This window comes from Camellia sinensis, chromosome 1 (genome assembly GCF_055761805.1).
Source record: "Camellia sinensis isolate YWXY chromosome 1, ASM5576180v1, whole genome shotgun sequence".
Classification (NCBI taxonomy): domain Eukaryota; kingdom Viridiplantae; phylum Streptophyta; class Magnoliopsida; order Ericales; family Theaceae; genus Camellia; species Camellia sinensis.
This window is the reverse complement of record NC_138961.1, coordinates 56,427,615-56,449,875: the sequence shown is the minus strand read 5'-3', so window position 1 is coordinate 56,449,875 and position 22,261 is coordinate 56,427,615. Positions and strand designations below refer to the sequence as shown.

At 38.2% G+C, this 22,261-nt stretch overlaps 2 protein-coding genes across 8 annotated transcripts in view; one reads left to right on the top strand and one right to left on the bottom strand.

The window, feature by feature from the left end:
* Positions 1 to 271: 271 nt before the first annotated feature.
* On the bottom strand, positions 272 to 3,339 carry LOC114263399 (Nucleic acid-binding, OB-fold-like protein). 2 transcript variants are annotated; one of them, XM_082877705.1, is made up of 5 exons: positions 3,214 to 3,339; positions 2,829 to 2,995; positions 2,632 to 2,707; positions 2,171 to 2,297; positions 272 to 798 (listed from the first exon to the last, which is right to left on the bottom strand). In XM_082877705.1, exons 2-5 carry the CDS (start codon positions 2,940 to 2,942, stop codon positions 606 to 608), a joined length of 510 nt encoding a protein of 169 aa, XP_082733831.1. In that variant the 5' UTR covers positions 2,943 to 2,995; positions 3,214 to 3,339; the 3' UTR covers positions 272 to 605. The 2 variants fall into 2 exon arrangements, with proteins under 2 accessions (XP_082733831.1, XP_028059724.1); XM_028203923.2 differs by lacking the exon at positions 3,214 to 3,339 and having other exon boundaries at positions 2,829 to 3,090.
* Positions 3,204 to 22,261, top strand: part of LOC114263396 (RING-finger, DEAD-like helicase, PHD and SNF2 domain-containing protein) — a 30,349-nt gene continuing 11,291 nt past the window's right edge. For all 6 annotated transcript variants that reach the window (XR_014335168.1, XR_014335165.1, XR_014335166.1 and 3 more), the window contains exons 1-13: positions 3,204 to 3,340; positions 4,067 to 4,871; positions 4,982 to 5,188; positions 6,145 to 6,206; positions 10,538 to 11,042; positions 12,326 to 12,526; positions 13,636 to 13,891; positions 15,665 to 15,905; positions 16,014 to 16,183; positions 16,286 to 16,864; positions 17,352 to 17,518; positions 18,813 to 19,029; positions 19,163 to 19,366. Coding sequence is in view for 2 of the 6 variants with exons in the window: in XM_028203918.2 (XP_028059719.2) it covers positions 4,069 to 4,871; positions 4,982 to 5,188; positions 6,145 to 6,206; positions 10,538 to 11,042; positions 12,326 to 12,526; positions 13,636 to 13,891; positions 15,665 to 15,905; positions 16,014 to 16,183; positions 16,286 to 16,864; positions 17,352 to 17,518; positions 18,813 to 19,029; positions 19,163 to 19,366 (3,612 nt within the window). In the remaining 4 variants the exon portion in view is untranslated. The remainder of the gene's footprint in view (positions 3,341 to 4,066; positions 4,872 to 4,981; positions 5,189 to 6,144; positions 6,207 to 10,537; positions 11,043 to 12,325; positions 12,527 to 13,635; positions 13,892 to 15,664; positions 15,906 to 16,013; positions 16,184 to 16,285; positions 16,865 to 17,351; positions 17,519 to 18,812; positions 19,030 to 19,162; positions 19,367 to 22,261) is intronic.

The window sequence follows — 22,261 nt, the reverse complement described above, 5'->3', positions numbered from 1 at the left end:
TGGTGTTCCCCACCTCATATGTTTTTAATAATGAACCAAGAAACCCCCATCAAAATTCAGCAGAATTGGATTCAATGATAGCATCTTTTAAATTCCACGAGGTTGCCATTTAGACAAGTAATTCAAATGGCCCAAGCCTCAACAGCAAGGGCATAGGAGACCCTAACACGTCCAAAATTTGTTGCCATCACAACCCCAGAGGTGTCACGAACAATAATGACTAGAATAAAAACAAAAGCATATGAATTCAAACTACTAGTACAAGTTGCAATTTAACACAGAGAGCCGTAACAAGCTTATCCTTCTATATTTCACCTAGTACAGGCGTTGAGATAGAATTTCAAAGTTCGCGTGTAATCAATATTTTTAAAGATAACAGAATTCTACTCATTTCCTATGGGGAAGTCATACAAAAGATAAGGTCTTTGGTCCAAATATACCAACCTGTTTTAAAAATGTAATAATACAATGTAAAAAAGTAAAATAAAATTGACCCTGTAAAATTTGGGGAAAAAAGAGAAGAAAATGAGTACACATTCTTACCCATACACAGCCAAAAAAGTAAAAATGCTAAGATCCTGGTTCTCGATGTTGCCAAATTTGGTTTAAGAATCCGTATCTGAATCTGAGTCTACATCTGACTGCAACTCTACAGGCTTCCTTCTGTTCGTATTGGCTTCTATGGGTGGGAGTTCATCATCATCAGTTGAGTTAACTTCACTCTGATCCTTCATGGAAGCATCTCCCTCCAAACATTGCCTATAATTGTCTAGAATTGTGGATTTGAAGATTTCTGGCCTGCAACATTTTGCAGCAGCAAGTATACGAAGAAATAAGAATAGGGAAGATAAGGAGTAAGAAACAATCAGTGTAAAAATTACTTTAAGAAAGGAGCTTAGCAGCTGCCAAAAACGATCTGCTTAATTTGGTTAAAAGGGGAAAATACACCAAACAGAGAACAAAAAATAAAAAATAAAAAGGTCCACCTTTCAACACTTGATTCACCTTCACAAAGCCCTCAATTAGACAACTATAAACAAGAAATTTAATGCGATCTCCAAAATAAAGAAGCCTGATAGTTACACAAGTCTTCATATTGTAAGATGTATTCCATTTTGATAAAAGCCATTAGTATATCAGCAGCTTAAGAGCTAATTATGAGATCTAAACTAAAAACAGGCATGGCTCTATGCAACTCTTCAAGCAAATAGCAAAGAAAATTATAAGTAATCCATGGTTAGAAGAGAACACATACTGACTGAGTGTGTTCGCTAGGAAGGGTCTGATGTGAAAATTACTCTACAAAGACCTATGAAGCATGGGTACTTCGAAAAATATGTCATATCCGTACCGCATACTTACCAGCATATGGTACCTCGTATGGTACCTTTGCATACGTACCGGGTACATGAAACATGTACCCAAATTTTTTCTTCTTAATTTTTGGCGTACTTAGACGTACTTAGTATATAACCAAGTCGTACCGTAACTCAATTGAAACAATATTTTTTTCTACTACAGAGATAAAACTCCTTTCACTGTACTTTTTTTTAATTTTTTGTTTTATGCTTAGTTTGATTTTAAAATTAAACTATGGTTTGTAAGTTATTTCATATATTGACATTTAATTTTGATTTATACCTCTACTTTTAGCATTAAATATTAATTATAGGTTGGACCTTAACAAATTAAACTATTTAATTAATTTTTGTATTACTCCAAATTAAAAATAAATATTTTTTTACAAGCGTACCGAGGCATACTACCACACCCTATTTTTTTTTAATTTTACCATATTGACGTACCCGTATCGTACTAGTACCAGTATTCATATCCGTATCCGTGCTTCATAGACAAAGACACCTCGTTTTTTAAATTAATATTCTAAAATGAAAACAAATCTGTTTCAAACCCTAAAAAGAGGGATAAATCTCTAGCCGCAACACTGTCATATGAAAGTGATTTGTAGATAAATATTATTTAACTATAAGAACTTCAATCTGATTATTGTAGCTTAGGCAAATTGGGTTAAGTTCAGTTTTAGAGCAATATGTGGACATGGATCATCCTACAAGCTTGACCATGCTTTGTGATCCAAAATTTTAGAACAAGTGAGGATGCAAAAGCAACAAACTAAAAAAATAGGGAAACATGGCTTTTGAATACGAACCATTCTGGAGATTTCCGAAGAACACGAACTTGTTCATGAAAGAGAACTTGAGAAACAATACATGACACTTTTCTACCAGATTCAATGGCCTCCTCTCTTCCACTTTCGTCAGCCACAACAAAGCTACCTGTTTGTAGAAAAAGCAACTTAAATATCACTCTAAAGTCAAGTAGCTTACAGCATCATAAAATGGGTTTGCCAAAAATTTGTAAATCCTTCATCAAAACAATGTACCCAAAACATCCCAAATAATTGGTCAACAGAGAAAATGTATGCTCAAATTGTTCAAATTTTAAAAATGAAAAATTTGACCATCAAATTAGGCTTCAACAAGAACTACAGGAACTGAAATAAAAACTTTAGAAGTTAAATGAATGAAATCAATCAATATTTTATGAATGAAAGAGAAAAAAAAAAAAAATGCAATTTGGAATGCTGTTTTCTAATCTAAGAAAACAAACCTCTCTTTATCCACATACTCTTCTGGAATTTGGCTGGAAACAATGCCAGAGCTTTCTCCCCTTTTGCATCCATGACCTTTCACAGAGATATATAAAGGCAACAACAATCAAACTGATACTCAAGATACAAAAACAACCTACACTTGTTATCTAGCACATATATACAAATATATGTAGATGTATATGTATAATGTTACCTCAATGAGGTTGGAGCCTCGGAGAGACACAACTTGCATGATGCTCTGGCCTTGTTGAAGAGTAAATGTCTCTTGCTCTGCTGCCCTCTTCAGATTCTTCCTTCCTCCTTTCATGGCGTCCACTAGATTTTCACTTGGGATTATTATCAACTCAGCTCAGAAAAACCCTAAGCCCCAAATCAAAATTGGGAATTAGGGCTTATTCTTTTGATAAAAGCGTTAATGTACGAGTTACTAGCGTGACAACGTGTTGACAAAAATTAAGTGACAGACATAATCAGGACATTGATATTGTAGACAAGTGCTGACACGACTTAAGTGGTGATAGATTCGGTAGTTGGTCCCGCCTGTTACGGTAGCCCGCCCAGAAACGAATCCACCTTACCTTTTAGGTTTTCAAACTATCTGGAAGTCGCACTTCTCTCAACTCAACTCAACTCAACTCGCGCGTAACGTTCAATTTTCAAGCTTCCATGGGAACTTCTTCAATCTAAACTCCGTAACAAAACCAGGTTCGAATTCAATCTCTCTCTCTCTCTCTCTCTCTGTGTGTGTATATGCAAGCATATTACGCCTCCGTTTGGGAAGTGGGTCCGCTTTTTGATTTTTTGGTTTTTTTTGCTATTTTAGCCTGGGCTAAAAAGCTTAGTTTGGAAAGAGCTTTTTCGTTTTTTGACTTTTTTAACTTTTTTTTTTTTTTTGTAAGAAAATAGTGTAATGATTATGGGTGGGATGTGACGTTTTAGTTTTTGTGGTTAAAATAGCCTATTTTGTGCTAAAATAGCCAACAAAAAGCTGGGAAAAGCCCTTCCAAACGGACCCTACGTATATGTACAAGTACAAAACGTTTCTTTCAATGGATAGACCTTTTTTTTTGGGGTCACAATCATATATGTATATATAAAGAAAGAGATAGGGTGGTAGGTATGAAATTACAATTGATAGACTGATACATAATGAATTTGAGTTAATTTTTGTAATATTGAATATTATTATGCAGCATAATTAATAAATATAAGGTTTAAAATAAAAAGATAATCTTTAAAAAAAAAACAATATTCTTATGCTAATTTTATCTATCATTGTTGCTTTCACTAGTTCAGTTGTGGAATTTGTGCAAAACAATTGCTATCAATTTATACTACACTGTAAAAGCTTTTATTTTTAAATGTAATGTTAAGATTCAAGTAATTTATTTATAGGTTTATTTGTAATTGTTTCGTTTGTTTTGTGCATAGTGATGGGTCGAAGGAAGCAACCCCGGCCGCATCGGTCAGTGGGGATACTGGAGAGGCGTGAGAGACCTGAAAATGAATTGAATGAGCAAAGTTCTTCTCAAAGGGATGAGTCTGTTAATGTTGAAAAACCATTTTTTGTTGAAGTTGATAGGAGTGGTTGGGATTCGAATGAACATTTTGATGTTTCAGAAGTTCTTTTGACGAATTTGAATTTAAGCAGAGAGTTTTCCGGATATGGATTGAGTGAAAGTTTTTACCAAGATTCAAAGTATTCTTTGAGGCTTAGTTTGTGCAGTGTAAATGAATTTGTTGGTCGTTTTAGGTTAGGCCAATGGCCCGTGTTACCTGCTAGCTATGTATATTTGGAATTCACGGAAATGTGCATGTCGGAGGATACAGCAATGGATGCCGTGATAGTGTCGGGGAGTTTTGATGGACCGGATGAGGGTATTTCGGGTCTTGTTCACCTAATTAGTCTTAAGTTTTTGTCATTGAGGCCAGTTCTAGGGTTTACATTTTCAGAAGAAATGTCATCTATAAGGGTGAGAGTGGAGATACTTAAAACTGCATTTGATGCCTGTGATTCTCTTCTTGACACTACAAGGCAACTTTGGAAAAAAAGTATGATGAGTGTCATGGCTTGGCTGCGACCCGAAGTTATAACTTCAGAGGTTAGATACGGATATAGTGAGTCAACGGAACTGGAACTCAGTTTACATATGGGGATGGACAATTACTCCCCGGCCTCAAGGAAACGGGCCAGGTTTGATGCTGCTGGATTTTATGAAGCCATCAAGCCATCAAAGTGAGTTTTAGAACCATATAAATTTGTCCTCAAGTTGATTTAAACTTCAAAGGTTCGGTTGTTGAATTTTTTACTTCACATTGATTTTGTTTCTGACATAATTCATACAGAGGGGATCCCATGCTGGAAGATGACGTACCTGACTTGATTCCGGTGCTTAGACCATATCAGCGCCGAGCAGCTTACTGGATGGTACAACGAGAAAAAGGAGCTTCTGAATGTTCAAGTTCAAGTGAAAGAAGTCAGTTCTTGTCTCCTCTATGTATGCCAGTGAATTTAATTGACTCAAGTTCAACAATGTTTTACAATCCATTTAGGTATGATTTTTACCATATTTAAAGACTTCAGTCTCTCTCTCTCCATTTTCCTTTTTTTTTTTTTTTTTTGCATTGGACGCACTCTTTTATTAGCCACAGCCTAAATGGGCATACTGGATGTGGCTAAGAGAATCTGGTTTACTTGGGACCATAAACCTCACTCTACCTCCTTTGTGACCATCGTCTTTATGCCTATATCCTGGTCCGTCTTCTTTTGGCTTCTATGCCCACCTTGAATTTCAATCCTATTACTTCTTATTGTTCAGGCATTTTGTCTTTATTGCACACATGTTTAACTATTTTATTCAGCTTGCCACTCCTCCATTTCAACATTCAATTATTTCTTTTATATGGCTATGTTGCTTTTCAATAGCAATTCAGTTGAACTACCATAACAAACAGTTAATTCTGGTAACCCATAAGTTACTGATTTAAATGTAAAAGCTCTGGGTTTTGTCAATTGTCAAGTGGTGTTGCCCTGTCAATGCTTGGCTATTTATTACTGTCATTCTGCCCTTTAGAACCTAAAAGTAGGAAGTACTTTCTTTGGCCTGTCAAAATGATGCACACCCTGCATAAATTGCCAATCCACAACTTTGAGAGTCAGTTCTCCTCTCTTTGTCCACTCTAAAGAGAATGTTTAAGTAACAATCTCATGCAATGCCATGAACTTTTCATCAATGATAGTTCGTCATTTGACATGATTCATTCTTTTTTTTTTTTTGGAGCAGTCTTGTTATTTGTATTGATGAGTACTTGTTACGCTTAGTGAAAATCGAAGACGTCTTATTTTCCTTCTGATCCCATCAATTTGCATTTTTAGATTCAGGGTAGCTTGTTGTACGTATTTACAAAATTGATCAAACTAGAAGCATGTTGTGGATTGCGCAGAACTAAATGCGCCTTTTGCCCTTTCCTCATCTTATGTATTTAATTTGATTACACTTTGTTTTCAGTGGAAATGTTTCATTGCATCCGGAATACTCTTCATCATATGTCTTCGGTGGTATTCTTGCTGGTAAGTCCTGCTATGCACTGGCATTGTGTGTTGGTGCACACACAAGGCACGTGCATATAATGTTTCTCGATTCTTGAAAATTTTTCCCTCAATGTTTCAGATATTGGCATTCATGATGAGAAATTTAATCTTTTGGCTTAACTATTTTTGCTCCTTAGCTTCTACATATTTACCGTGAACATGATAGACAATGTTTAAAAAATTTGAATGTCTTTATTATTATGACTAATATATGTAACTTAGTGATAAAAAGCCAAGGTAAGTGTGGTTGATGTCTCTTTAGGTTACTTTGGACTTAGTCTTTTTATTTTTATGCATTATAATTTTTTAAGCTTGTATTGCCAGCGAAAGAAAAGAAAAACCTAAATTGGCCACCAGTTATGCTTCTTGAACTGTTTCTTTAGGTTAGACCTAAAGATGTTATATAAAGTATGGTCAAAGCCTTTCACACAAATATTATATTGAACTTCTAGAGAGCAAGAAAAGTAGTCCTTCATCAACTTGCTAGGTATGAGAAGCTATATGTGGAAGTAGAACACACATTATACAAATGCTAAAAATGTCACAAACCTGAATAGATATTATTTGAAACAGTATGACACCAAAAACTAAGTGCAAAAGGCATCAAGGTGGCATTTTAAAATTTTCACTGAAGTTCGATATCCTTAAACGGAGGCATGATATCACAAACTCTCAAAAAGAAAATCACAAATTGTGAAAAAAAAATCTTTTAGCACTGCATGACCATGAAAACTTAAGGAGTGCGGACACTTCTAAGAAGTTGACGACTTGACGAACACTTCCCGATATGTGCCGGATACTAATCCAAATTTGTCATATTATCTTTTTAGACCTGAGCATACTTTAGTTACTTGGGGGATGCACGTGTCTATTGCTTATACACATGAAACTAATTATAAGTTTGAGCAAAATAACTTAGGGTACAATGATAAAATAAAAACAATATATATTTATAGGAATTATTTTTATATTGAGTTTTTATTTTTATTTTTTTATTATCTTTGAATGATATATTCATGTTCATCTTGTGCATTTCGAGGCACGTCAAATACATGATTGAATTGCATACTTTGCCAATCCCTTCTGCTTTGCTGCTTTATTGTCATACTCAAATGACCAGGTAGGCATGATCTTGAAAGCAGTGAATTATTGAGTTACCTGTTTACCTTATTGTGGTGCTTATGGTTAACCTTTCACTGATTGTCATCATGGAAAAACTGTTAAAACCTACCACTACCACCTACTACCACCTACTCCACCTGCTACACACCTACCTACTCTACTCTTCTATATATAGGAATCATTATAAACATATTCAATAACAATCAATAATACAATCAATATCTATACAATTCTCTATTTCTCTTTATACTTTAAATTTCTACATGGTATCAGAGCGGGTTTAGAACCTAGTATTTTCGCTTCATCGGCGGGCGGCAACCTCACCTTAGCCGCCCGCCGGAACTCAACCTATTCCGCTGTCATCTCTATCAATACATATAGCTTCCAGTTCGCCGCCACCAGAGGCGACTTCTCTACATACAAAGATCAACCATTCTCATCTCTCTCTAGCTGGGTCTCTCTCTCCACAGACACACAGTAGCCACACACACACACAACATGCATAAACTCTCTCTGAGATGAAGAGGCCAACCTCTCTCTCTCGGCAACTCTCTCTTCGGTTTCTCTCTGCACCACCCAAATACATCTATATATATATATCTCTGATAGAGGGTGGAGACCTGGGCTCTCCTCTTCTCTCCCTCTCGAAGAACACACGGGTTGCTGAAATTATCATCTTCCACTGCCACCGATTCTCTCGCCGGCGATGTTGATTCCGGCGCTCATTCCGCTCACTCATTAGTATATATTTTTTTTTACTCCAACTCTCTGCCGAGAGAGAGATAGAGCTAGAGAGAGGGAGTTGCAGAGAAAGAGGTGCCGAGAGGTTGATGCCGTGTGTAGTGTGTTATCTGTGTGCTGGGTCTTTGGCTCAAAAAATGCTCTCTTTCTGCCCGTGCACCCCCCGAGGGCAAGCAAATGCTGTGTTGTTTTTGAGAGAGTAAGAAAACTTGCATCGAAGCTTTCTCTCTCACAATCCGGCAAAAAGATTTTCTCTCTCTCACTTTACTTTTTTTTTGCACCCCACTTTACCTTTATTTATTTTATTTTATCTTCCCTTTTTCATTCAAAAAAAAAAAAAAAAATTATTTTGAATGTTCCCTTCGTCATCCACCTCACACCGATCTTTCTCACATAACCCATCCAAAAATATTTTTTTATCTATTTATTCTTTTATTTTATTTTTATTCTTAAATAAAACAACAACACAAAATAACACCACCAAAAAAAAAAAAAAAAAAAAAAAAAACATTCCACAAACTTGTCATTTCTTCATGCCGGGGATCAACCCCGATCAGAATTTTACACCACAAAAAAAAAAAAAAAAAAAAAACAAAACAAAACAACTACATCCACAGACGGGATTTTTCTTCTCTACTCTGCTGCAGGTTTCTTCTTCTTGCTTTTCTCTTGGGTATCCCGTGACTGCCCAGCCTTCGTGCTTCCTAGACCCCCAAGCAAGTTGCCTCCCCCCTGCTCCTCCACTACAGCATATGGCGGACCTCTAAATCGGAACATAACGGTGGCCTTCCGCTTTAGCTCCTTGTTTTCCGCTTTTAGCACACATATCTCTGCTCGCACATCCTTATACATGCGCTGGAGCAGAGCCAGTTGGGCGTTTAATTGCTGCACCTCATTTGTCCTACTCTGAAGCTGGTGCGACAAGTTTGTGACCGCAGTCATGGTCTCCACACATGACTTCAATGTATACTGATTGGCCTCAACATCCGATTGCACTGCCATTCTTTGCTCCACAGACCGCATCGGAAAGTTCAACGGAGCAAAACCAGAGGCGCTTGGTTGAGGTTCCAGGGCAACCGCACTAGTTATCTCTCTTGTGGACTCGTTAAGGTCTGGAAAGAGAGTGAGGAGACCACGGGAAGAAGAGGCCATTTTCTGGGCAACCGAGTGTTACAGAGTATCTCTCTCAGAAAACGAAGAGTTTTTCAGAGGTTTTTAAGCAGGTTTTTGTCTTAGCCTCTGCCTCAGCCTCAGCCTCAGCCTCCGTCTTGGTTAAATAGCCAAGGCAGACACGTGCATCGTGCGCCGCTCGGCGCTAGACGACAACATGGGCGCGCAAGCCAAGGTAGTCACGCGCATCGCCATAATGTCCGGCACACCTTTTATGGATTGGGCACGCCTTTTGAGGGCACGCCTTTTGAAAGATTGGGCACACCTTTTGAGGGTGCGACTTTTCCAACGGTCCGGCATGACCCCATAAACTGTCCCGACATTGATTCCGGTTAGCTTTTACAATGGTCCGACATGACCCCATAAACTGTCCCGACATTGCTTCCGGTTAGCTTCTACAACGGTCCGACATGATCCCATAAACTGTCCCGACTTTGATTCCGGTTAGCTTTTACATCGGTCCGACATGACCCCATAAACTGTCCCGACATTGATTCCGGTTAGCTTTTCTAACGGTCCGGCATGACCTCATAAACTGTCCCGACATTGATTCCGGTTAGCTTTTCCAACGGTCCGACATGACCCCATAAACTGTCCCGACATTGATTCCGGTTAGCTTCTCCAACGGTCCGGCATGACCCCATAAACTGTGACGACATTGATTCCGGTTAGCTTCTACATTGGTCCGGCATGACCCCATAAACTGTCCCGACATTGATTTCGGTTAGCTCCTACAACGGTCTGACACAACCATACAGTGTCTTCACCAACGGTCTGACACGACCATACAGTGTCTCCTATCCTCTTTTATTTTTATGTATTAGTCTATTTTCTTACTCTTTCCAAACTCAAGTTGATTTGTGTCTCTCCTCCTTGAGTTTGCGGGGGGCTGTTAAAACCTACCACTACCACCTACTACCACCTACCACTACCACCTACTACCACCTACTCCACCTACTACACACCTACCTACTCTACTCTTCTATATATAGGAATCATTATAAACATATTCAATAACAATCAATAATACAATCAATATCTATACAATTCTCTATTTCTCTTTATACATTAAATTTCTACAAAAACTGGTATGGAAAATTAAGACTTCCCTGCCTAGACTGCTGTACAAGTACATTAGTTAGGATATTATATTTGTGATGGTCTGATGTGGCATAGTTTCTTTGACTCTGTTCAAATGTCATCTTTTTAGTTTTAAACATTTGCTTATCTGTTTCAGTTTTGGTTGCTCTGATTGTGATCATTCATAAAAATCACAGATGAGATGGGATTGGGGAAAACGATTGAGCTGCTTGCTTGTATATTTGCTCATCAGAAGCCGGCATTTGAAGGTGGCACTAATTTTGATAATATAATGCAAATTACCGAGGATCAGAAAGTTAACCTGAAAAGGTTGAAAAGAGAGCGCATTGAGTGCATGTGTGGAGCTGTGAGTGAAAGCTCTAGATATACAGGATTATGGGTGCAATGTGATATCTGTGATGCTTGGCAACATGCAGATTGTGTGGGCTATTCAACTGGAGGGAAAACTTCAAAATCCAGAGAAGTCTCTAAAGGACAAGGATATAAAAATAACCAGACAGAAAACTCACGAAAGCGTACAAGAAGGAAAAGTAATTCCAAAATAGTTGTGATGGAAGGGGATCATATTTGCCACTTGTGCTCAGAACTGATTCAAGCTACTGATGCTCCAGTTGCTACTGGTGCAACTCTTATAGTATGTCCAGCTCCTATATTGCCCCAATGGCATGCTGAAATTATTCGGTACTATTCTTGCTTTTATTTTCACTGACTTGCATTCATATCTGCAGAATGCATTGAAACTGACTTTTATGATTAGTTGGTTGCTATTCTTTGTGTCCACACAGAAATTTTACAATGTTTGTGGGAGTGTCTGATTGTAAGAGAGTAATTATGTGAAAGAACAGAATTAAGTAGAAGTATACCTGATCTACAAATTTCTTGATGCTGGTGAATAGAGCAACTGGGTTTATGGCTCTCTTAAAATTGTGATATGAAGTTTCCATAATATCATATTTGTGATGTAGTAGTAGTTTTGTTGTGATCTGAGTGTATACACATGTATATCCCTGACACGTGTCCATGCCACATCATCTAGGATGACCACATGTCAGACGGCATATGGAACACATGTATCTCTTGTTTACATGCCTTCTGTCATTTCAATGCTCCCAGTTTTAGGTCTAGCTCCCACCACAAGGAGATAACATGTGGCACTTGGGCTTCAGATCTATAATTAGAGATATTACGAGGAACAATTGGGAGCTTAAACATTGAGCTAGAGCTCAATACCTTTGGTCTATCCATGTAGATTAGATATAGGTCTAGGACATTTACCAAGAATTCCTTGGACTACCACAGATTAATTAGTCTACATAGCTTTGTGGTTAGTTGAGGGTCTGAGAAGGATCGTTATAGAACTTATTTGGCTGCTTTGCCCATATATAAGAGGACTGAGTTTCATCTGCCTTATCAACATCTTCAACAATTGGATCTGGCTTGGCCAAAGAAGTTGGACCTGCCATAAAGACTGGTCTGGAATAATCAAGAAGTTGGATCCTATGGAGAGCACTGTTTTTTTCCCCCTCCCCTCGGCTGGGTGATATCAGATTTGCTGAAGGTGCTGATTGTAGCTGGCTTGGAGTAGTGAAAGAAGCTTCAGTTATGGGGATTTGTTACTGTTTGATTTGAGGGCAACCCAGAGGCTGTGATAAGTAGTTTGTCAGGCTCATTTGTGGCTTCAGGCCCTATAATCATGTTAGAAGAGAGATTGGTTAAGCTTTCATGGCTTCAGGTCAAAAAGAGATCAATTAATGGGTCCACTAATGAGTTGATTGCTTGCGTTTATTCCCAGTATAATAATACATAGATTGTTTTGACAATTCAATTTATGCTGTCAGGTTGATGGGATCATGGGATGCTTATTAATTTCTTTTATGTGTAGTTTGTTATTGATGCATCAAGTTTGCAGTACTTGCTGATTTCTTGACACCTTCTTGTTCTTAATATTTGTCTTTCAATCCTAGTCATACAAATCCAGGTTCCTTGAAAACTTGTGTTTATGAAGGTGTTCGAAACACTTCGCTTTCAAATACGTCACTGATGGACACCAGTGAACTTCTCGGCGCTGACATTGTTTTGACAACATATGATGTGCTTAAAGAGGACTTATCGCATGATTCTGATAGGCATGAAGGGGACCGTCGGTTTATGAGATTTCAGAAGAGGTACCTTCAAAATTTTGATTTTCTCGATCCTTTATCTTTTACTGAAACGGGTTTCAAGTTATTGTGCATACAATGAATTGCTTTGCTACTTCATACAAAGCTCCTTTTAGAAGATTGTTACTAAATATGTTAGTTTATGCTGTCTCGTAAAATCAGCCACAAGATTAAGAATGAGTAGTTTATAATGAATATAATTGATGATTCTTCTTTGTTTGTAGAAAACATTTCTTATTTTTGTAGGATAGATGACCCTTAATGCTTCTTTTGTTCTTCCCTCAATGTTTTAGTATTTAACCAAGGATTCTATTTATAATTGAGTCTGCTCGATAATCTTCACTGGAATTATATGATAGGGTCTGTTCTCTATATTTTTTCTTGATCGTGTGAGTGACTTTGATCTTGGTTTGTTCCTCAAGGAGAGTTTCTATTTGGGCCGTGCAAGAGGTCCTTCAGCTGTTATTGAGATGAAATCCTGATGCAGTACGCAGTAGGGAAAGAGAAGAGAGAAGAGGAGGGAGGAGAAGAACAAGGGCCACAACCCTAACACAAAACGGCCACAGCCTTCAATTCTCAATATTAATACAATGCAAACCCTAGTAGTTTTAATTATAAGCTAAAAACCCTAATCAAAACATAATCCCTGATATAATAAGACACTAAATATTGCTTTTATCCTAATTAACTCTAAACAAAAATAAATAATCATAAGTATTAAAAATAAGATTATGAAAAAAATTAAATATCCATGGTGCACACACGTTCCACATCAAATCCTTTGTGTCGTTCCAGTAGGAAGCATCTACACGCTAGGAGTGCCTTGTCTTGCATGGTTATGCTGGCACTAGTGTTTGAGGTTTGTGATGTTAGGTGTATGCAAATAAAATATTTCAACCTTAAAAGAAGATGAGATAAAAATGGAAGAGAAGGGTTCATTTGGTTTGGGTTCTTAAAATGTGGTTCTGGAATGGTTTCATCATAGCAAAAGTGAAATCAATAAAATCTCTTGAGAATTCGTCCTTTGAGTCAAAACCAGTATCTTTTCTTTTCGTTTACTAATAGCAGAGTCTTTTGAAAATTTCCCCAATTAATGACTGCATCTTCTGTTGTAGATACCCTGTTATCCCAACTCTCCTCACCAGAATTTTCTGGTGGAGAATTTGTTTGGATGAGGCTCAAATGGTGGAGAGCAATGCTGCTGCTGCGACAGAAATGGCACTGCGGCTTCATGCTAAGTATCGTTGGTGTATTACCGGGACTCCTATACAACGCAAGCTTGATGATTTATATGGCCTTTTGAGGTTCCTTAAAGCTAGTCCGTTTGATGTTCTTAGGTGGTGGATTGAAATCATACGAGATCCATACGAGGTGTAGTTCTCAATTTTTTTTTTCTTTCTAAAATCTATTAATGCCAAGATGCTTTTAAAAGCTTTGACTGGTAAAGCTAAAAAGGGCATAGCTTCTCATATAAATTGCAAATAAAAGGAGTATCTGTTGTACGTTCAGCTTTTTATGTTGAATTATCCATCACATTTTCCTTGATTCCTTATAGTAGCTCTGTTATAGCCCTCAACAGTGGACACATGAGACCTTGTTTGTAATGTTGGTGTTTATCAGCTGCCACTGTCCATTTCCAAGGATTCTAAAATAATCGAACAGCATCAAGAAACTCACTTTTTTGATGGATTTTTTGATCATGTTTATATTGGTTCACACACCATATATAATTGTTTAGATGAAGAGAGGTGCAAGTGCAAGATTGACATGAATATTGTCAATGAAGTCATTGGAATTTCATTAGAAGTCTTTTCTATTTATATTGTTTCATTTTCTTGTTTTAGATGTTTTAGGGAAAAATACGGGGGTTAAGTTGCTAACCTTATTTGCTTAGGGTAGTTTGTATGATTTATGTAAGGCCTAAGAAAATAAGATGTTGGGAGAAAAACTAATTAAGCCTTGGAGAATGAACATATTTGAAATATTAGGAAAAGCTTCTCTCTCTCTCTCTCTCCTCATTTTTCTTTTGCCTCATCTCTTTCTCTTGTCTATTATATGTTGTGTCTTCTTTTCTCTCTCATCTCTCTCTCTTTTTTTTTTTTCTATGTTACATATGGACTCTTCTATTTCTCCCAAAGTATCTATGTCCATCGGATATGACAAGGCTAAGAGTGTGGGATGTGTGTCTGACACCGCTACCCAATTTAGATACTTAGATCCACCAACTTTTTACAATGTTTAAAGAATAACAAACTCACATTTGCTAGAAAAGAAACATTTATAGCCTCTACCATAGATGAGAGATAGAAATTTCATATTTTTCCTAAATCCTATTTAATTTCAAGTACATATCTACATAATTTACAGTATTTTATCTGAAAATATTATATAGTGTGTAATATAAGTGTCCAAAACTAGTCCTTGTACCCATATCCTACTTTTGGCTACATATCCCAATATCTTGATATTTGAGTTTATGAAGGTTTGACGCTTGGACATGCACCCCTACCCAAATCCATGTGACATAGGATAACTTAATGGAGGAGTGAAAAAAAATGAGAATGTTATCCCTTCCCTCTTGTATGGATAGTCATAAGGGAGGAAGCAAAGGAAATATGGAGTTGTCCTTTCCCCTTGTTTGGGAAAGATGGAGGAGAGAAGAAAAGACAAATAAGTTTTTCTATGTAAGAGGGGCAAGAAGGGAAAGGAACCCTTCTAAAAAATGAAGGGCAAAGCAGGTACCTAGTAACTTTCCCTTTCTTTTCTCTCCAAATCTCACCATTTTTGGAGAGATTCAAAGGGGTTTTGGTTTCTCTCCATTTCTTTGAAGCTATCCAAACAAGTGATTGGGATGGACACCTTTTCTACTCTACACAATTACCCTTAATACAACACTTGAGATGGTGGTAGGGGCCTATCATGGGAATACCAAAATGTGACACAGCTTCAACACAAAAAATTGGGTGTTTACCTGTGTAATATAATACAGATAATGTTCCACCAGCAATCAGTACTTGCTTTTTTCCCTTTTATTTATTTATTTATTTTTGTAAGTGGTTCAGCTCTTGTAGTTTATGAATGTTTTACAGAGACCATATCTTTTTATATAAAGCTCATTTTGTAATCTTGGACCTAGCTTTGCAGAGGGGAGATGTTGGAGCTATGAGATTCACGCATAAATTCTTTAAGCAAATAATGTGGCGTTCTTCAAAACTACATGTTGCAGAAGAATTACAGCTTCCTCCCCAGGAGGAGTGTCTCACTTGGCTATCTTTCTCCCCTATTGAAGAGCACTTTTATCAGAGGCAGCATGAAACTTGTGTGAACTATGCTCATGAAGTAATTGAGAGTTTCAAAGATGACATTCTCAAACAAAAAATCACAGGTTCTTAATGAACTTCCTTCTCCTCCCTTTATGAGTTGGTGAAGATCAATGTATTTATCCAAACAAGGAAACCAACTTTCGGGTCTTACAATGCTTTATACTCTATAGGTTCCATGTCATCTGAAGCTGCATCTGATCCTTTTATCACCCATCTGGAGGCTGCGAAGCTGTTAAACTCACTCTTGAAGCTTCGGCAGGCATGTTGCCATCCTCAAGTGGGAAGTTCTGGGCTGCGTTCTTTGCAACAGTCTCCCATGACCATGGATGAGATATTATCAGTGGGTCTCTTGTAAATAGGTTTTAGGTCACATGACTACCATTTCCTAGAATAAGTATATCACCAATTTGCTGATTTCTGTTAACTGGGATCTGTACTGTAGGTTCTTGTAGGCAAGACCAAGGTAGAAGGGGAGGAAGCTCTCAGGAAATCAGTTGTTGCATTGAATGGACTCGCAGGAATAGCTATAATCAATCAAGACTTTTCCCAAGCAGCATCATTGTACAGAGAAGCACTAGCTTTAGCTGAGGAACACTCTGAAGATTTCCGCTTGGACCCTTTGTTAAACATTCATATTCATCATAACCTTGCTGAGATACTCCCATTGACTCCAGATTACTTGCAAAATAAGCAGTTCCCTGAAAGCTCAAAAAATAAGGCCTCTGGGGTATATGATGTTGAAAAATGTGATCAACATGATGGGAAAAGAGAAAAAATAAGTGGGGAAGACTCCTCAGATTTGACTATTGATGCTGAGAATTTACCTGAGTATACTTCTGACCCATTAGCTAATGGCTCAAACCATGATAAAGAATGTGATGCTAAGGCCCACTTACATTCTAAATCTTCTAGTGATGGATGTTTGATAACGGAATGTGAGAATCTGAAACAGAAGTTCCTATCTGTGTTCAACTCGAAGCTATCCTTGGTTCAGCAAGAGTTCAAAAAGTCACATGTTCAGGTATATTTACTCTAAGTTATCTCATAGCATGTGAGGAAATATCAGTTGTGGTTCTTTGGTTTGTGGTACAATATGCACAGGTCTTATGTATTACAATTTACATGATATGCTATGTATGTATGCAAGACCATACCAAATATTTCCTTGATTTTAAGAATTTCTAATATGATATGCATGATAAATGTTACCTCACATAGTGAATGATGTTTATTAATTATGTATGTCCATTGCAAATGCATGTTGCATTTTAATATGGCGTGCAACAGACGATATGCTTGTGGAATGGGTCAAAGTATAAACTATTCACACACTATCAAAATTTTCCCCCTTTTCAATCAGGATCTCTCGGTTTCAACTTCACCTAAGTTAGTTTAAGTTCTAAAGTGGATTAGCTTTATCTTTTGGCTCACCATTAATTTATCTTTTACAGAGAGGATTAAGTTGAATTAATTTTATAATGCTGTTGCATTTATTTATTTATTTGAAGGTTTGTAATGCATTTAGCGATAGGAAAAATCAGCACACTGTTTGGTGGTTGGAAGCCCTTCATCACATTGAGCAGGACAAGGATTCCTCAAGTGAGTTGATCAGAAAGATTGGAGAAGCTGTCTCCAATACAATGAAATTTTCTAGGTCGTCAAAAATTGCATCCTGGTTAGTGGTAGTTTTGGTTCTTCTCTTCATTTTACTTCTGTGCTGCACTGATATAACTATGTCTTATTTGTATGTTATAGTCAAAATTCTTATGGCTGCTTTTGTTTTTGTTGAAGGAAAAGAAGCATGTTAATTTCCTGATTTCAAAGTTCTTTCCCAGTGGAACACCCTGCATATATGGTTTGAGCAGAGCAATTAGAATGCCATTGATCTGCTGTTGTATTGCATGAATTTTGTTGGGAGCTGTTTTTTTTGTTTTTTAATTTTATAATATTTCTCTTAGCTATTACAAAATGCTTACTCTAAATCTAATAACAGGTGTGCGAAATAGTTGTTATGCCTCAACTATCAATTGAACTTATTAATAGGCAGTGTACAAGAACCGTATGTGCTAAAAATATAAGCAGCAAGAAAGTGCAAGGAGATATCCTTTAACTATGAAACGAAAATCAAACAGTATTATCTCTCATGTTAAATGATATATTCGCATATATGACATATAGTAGATATATAAAACTATCTATTTTGTGCATGTTCCCCATGTGTCATGTCTTGCAATTTTAAAATTGTTGTGTCAAAGTGTCCGTGTCATGTCATTTGTCCGTGCTTCTCAGAATTAGCTCATATAGTAAAACATTCTCTCTCTCTCTCTCTCTCTCTCTCTCTCTCTCTCTCTCTTAATCTGTCCATCATGTGTTCCATATACACTCTATTGGTTTAATTTTAATTTAATTGACTGTCAATATTTCTTTAATTATACTAAGATTCATTGGTTCTCCCAGCAGTCAATCTAGTGAAAACCGTGTCATGTAAATGTTATATAATTATTGTTTTCTTTCAATTAGTTGTAGCAACTCGTACCCTTTTTATTTTTTCATTTTTTAGAGAGAGAGAGAGAGATCAACACAACAAAATATTTTGTCACCTTTAGTCGGGTTCTTGGTGATGTGTTCTTTAGCTGCCCTAGAAAAACGGAAGTGTAACTGAAAAATTTTTACTTGATACCTTGGTGATAGCTGGCTGCTTAACTGAATATAGCTTTGAGTTCTTCCTTCTTGCCAACTAGATCATTCAGAAACACGAGTCTTCCTTTTGAACAGATAGCTGATGTAGCATTGTTTTTGGTTAGGCTTGTTCACATTGCTTCATGATGTTTTATATGGTAATGAGGACTTCTGTTCTATGGGAAGCAATGGTGAAAAGGCCTTGCCTAGGCTTTATGAAAGACTACAGCACTTAAATTACTGAATTGAAATTTGTATTGCTAATACTAACTTACTGTTTTGTACTCAAGCTTTCGAAGCATAACTGCTCTGAAGTATTACATCCAGACTGGTTTGGATTCACTGGAAGATTCTAGGAAAACTTTACTTGATAGACTTTTGGAAATTGATCAGACAATGGGAAGTCCAAGAGAGGAGGATATTGAGCGTGTGAGATACTGTCCGAACTGCCAAGCTAATGGAGATGGTCTTATATGTGTTCATTGTGAACTAGATGAGTTATTTCAGGTTTTATATCTAACTTTTTTGTTAAACTGAAGTTTTTTTATACAACTAAAATTTGTAGCACAGGATTCAGATCCTCTCGTCATCTTCCCACCTTTTATTCTTTTTTTTTTTTTTCTTTTTTTCCTCCCTCTAGGTCTATGAGGCCAGACTCTTTCGTCTTAACAAAGGACATGATGGAGTCTTTACATCTGCTGAGGAGGCAGTAGACCTGCAAAAAAAGAAGTCTGCTCTGAACCATTTTTATTGGACTTTGTCACGGCCTGAAAAAAAATCAACCTCTTCCAGTGTCAATTATGAAGATAATGGAGGGAGGAGGGATGCTGGGGAAAAAGTAGTGGTAAGTAAGTTCGTCTCATCTGCGTCAATTAGTTGTCAAAGGTGTTCCAATTTTACGAGTAATGCTGCGCATACCACATTTTTCTACCACATATATTACCAATGCAGTACACATCACATGTTAAACGATATGTGGAGAGCTAGGGTGTTTGCTCCTTTGTGTTTGATGTGGTTGGTTTGATTGGAGCGGAATCGTCGGACTTTCTAGGGGTGTGCTCTTTCGGTGCCTCATTTAGAATCTCGATTTTTTGGTGTTTTGTATAGTTGGGTGTTTGATCCAATTTATTTGCTTTCTTGGATTTTGTAGATAATTTAGTTGATTAGGTCCCCTGTTTTTGGGCTTGGTTTTCTTGTATTCTTTTGCATCTTCTTAATGCTTTTGTAATAAATTTTGTAGAAATTTATGTATTATTGATTGATGTTTTTTGATATCTATTACAATGATTCATGATTCCTATATATAGAAGAGGGTGAGTGTGTAGTAGGTAAGGAGTAGGTGAAGTGGAGGTGGTAGTGGTGTAGTGGGTTAGGTTTAGTGGAGTAGGTGAGGTGGTAGTGGTGTAGTGGGTTAGGTTTAGTGGAGTAGGTTTAAGTGGGTGAAGTAGGTGGAGAGTAGGTGGTTTTTAACAGCCCCCCGCAAACTCAAGGGGGATAGGAACTAACCAACTTGAGTTTGGAGAGAGTAACAAAACAAGAAAATACATAAAAATAAAAGAGGATAAGAGACACTGTATGGTCGTGTCAGACCATTGGTGAAGACACTGGATGGTGGTGTCATAACGTTGTAGAGGACACTGTATGGGGGTGTCATAACCATGTAGAGGACACTGTATGGTGGTGTCATAACGGTGTAGAGGACACTGGATGGCGGTGTCAGACCGATGTAGAAGACAGTTTATGGGGTCATGTCGGACCGTTGTAGCAGACACTGTGTGGTCGTGTCAGACCGATGTAGAAGACAGTTTATAGGGTCATGTCGGACCGATGTAGAAGACAGTTTACGGGGTCATGTCGGACCGTTGTAACAGACACTGTTGTGACAGTTTACGGAGTCTTGCTGGACCCTTGTAGAAACTAACCGGAATCAATGTCGGGACAGTTTACAGAGTCTTGTCGGACCCTTTGAAGGAGCGAACCGGAATCAATGTCGGGACAGTTTACTGAGTCTTGTCGGACCCTTGAAGGAGCTAACCGGAATCAATGTCGGGACAGTTTACAGAGTCTTGTCGGACCCTTGAAGGAGCTAACCGGAATCAATGTCGGGACAGTTTACAGAGTCTTGTCGGACCCCTAAAAAGTCCCACCCTCAAAAGGTGTGCCCAATCTTTCAAAAGGCGTGCCATCAAAAGGCGTGCCCAATCCATAAAAAGACGTGCCATCAAAATGCGTGCCCAATCCATAAAAAGACGTGCCATCAAAAGGCGAGCCCAAGTCATAAAAAGATGTGCCGGACATGATGGCGAGGCACGTGAGTGCCTTGGCTGGCGCGCCCGTTTGTCGTCTGGCGTCAAGTGGCGTGCGATACGCGTGGCTGCCCCGTCTATTTAACCAAGGTTGATGCTGAGGCTGAGGCAGACAAAAAACTTCTGAAAATCCTCTGAAAAAAACTGTAGAAATTTAATGTATAAAGAGAAATAGAGAATTGTATTATTGATTGATATATATTGATATCTATTACAATGATTCATGATTCCTATATATAGAAGAGGGTGAGTGTGTAGTAGGTAAGGAGTAGGTGAAGTGGAGGTGGTAGTGGTGTAGTGGGTTAGGTTTAGTGGAGTAGGTGAGGTGCTAGTGGTGTAGTGGGTTAGGTTTAGTGGAGTAGGTTTAAGTGGGTGAAGTAGGTGGAGAGTAGGTGGTTTTTAACAGCCCCCCGCAAACTCAAGGGGGATAGGAACTAACCAACTTGAGTTTGGAGAGAGTAACAAAACAAGAAAATACATAAAAATAAAAGAGGATAAGAGACACTGTATGGTCGTGTCAGACCATTGGTGAAGACACTGGATGGTGGTGTCATAACGTTGTAGAGGACACTGTATGGGGGTGTCATAACCATGTAGAGGACACTGTATGGTGGTGTCATAACGGTGTAGAGGACACTGGATGGCGGTGTCAGACCGATGTAGAAGACAGTTTATGGGGTCATGTCGGACCGTTGTAGCAGACACTGTGTGGTCGTGTCAGACCGATGTAGAAGACAGTTTATGGGGTCATGTCGGACCGATGTAGAAGACAGTTTACGGGGTCATGTCGGACCGTTGTAACAGACACTGTTGTGACAGTTGTTGTGACAGTTTACGGAGTCTTGCTGGACCCTTGTAGAAACTAACCGGAATCAATGTCGGGACAGTTTACAGAGTCTTGTCGGACCCTTGAAGGAGCTAACCGGAATTAATGTCGGGACAGTTTACAGAATCTTGTCGGACCCATAAAAAGTCGCACCCTCAAAAGGTGTGCCCAATCTTTCAAAAGGCGTGCCATCAAAAGGCGTGCCCAATCCATCAAAAGGCGTGCCATCAAAAGGCGTGCCCAATCCATAAAAAGACGTGCCATCAAAAGGCGTGCCAAGTTGTCGGCGAGCGCCGAGCGGCTCATGATGCGCATGTCTGCCTCTTCGTCAAGGTCTTTATAAACCGAAGCGGAGGCTGAGGCTGAGGCAGAAAACCCGCTAAAAAACTCTGAAAAAAACTCTTCGTGTTGCTGAGAGAGATAGTTCCTTTTGCTGAGAGAGTGTCTCTAAGAGCTGCAAATCTTGAAACACTCTGTAATACTCGGTTGCCCAGAAAATGGCCTCTTCGTCCCGTAGTCTGCTCACTCTCTTTCCAGACCTCAATGAGTCAACAAGAGAGAGAACTGGTGCGGTGGCCAGTGAACCTCAACCAAACACCTCTGTGTT

Excerpts from the sequence above, each read along its gene's own strand:
- LOC114263399 (XM_082877705.1), bottom strand. The coding sequence starts at position 2,942 with ATGAAAGGAGGAAGGAAGAATCTGAAGAGGGCAGCAGAGCAAGAGACA. Across the intron at positions 2,708-2,828 it reads GAGGCTCCAACCTCATTGAG|GTCATGGATGCAAAAGGGGA; the intron begins GTAACATTATAC and ends TCTCTGTGAAAG. Across the intron at positions 799-2,170 it reads CTTCGGAAATCTCCAGAATG|GCCAGAAATCTTCAAATCCA; the intron begins GTTCGTATTCAA and ends AAAATGTTGCAG.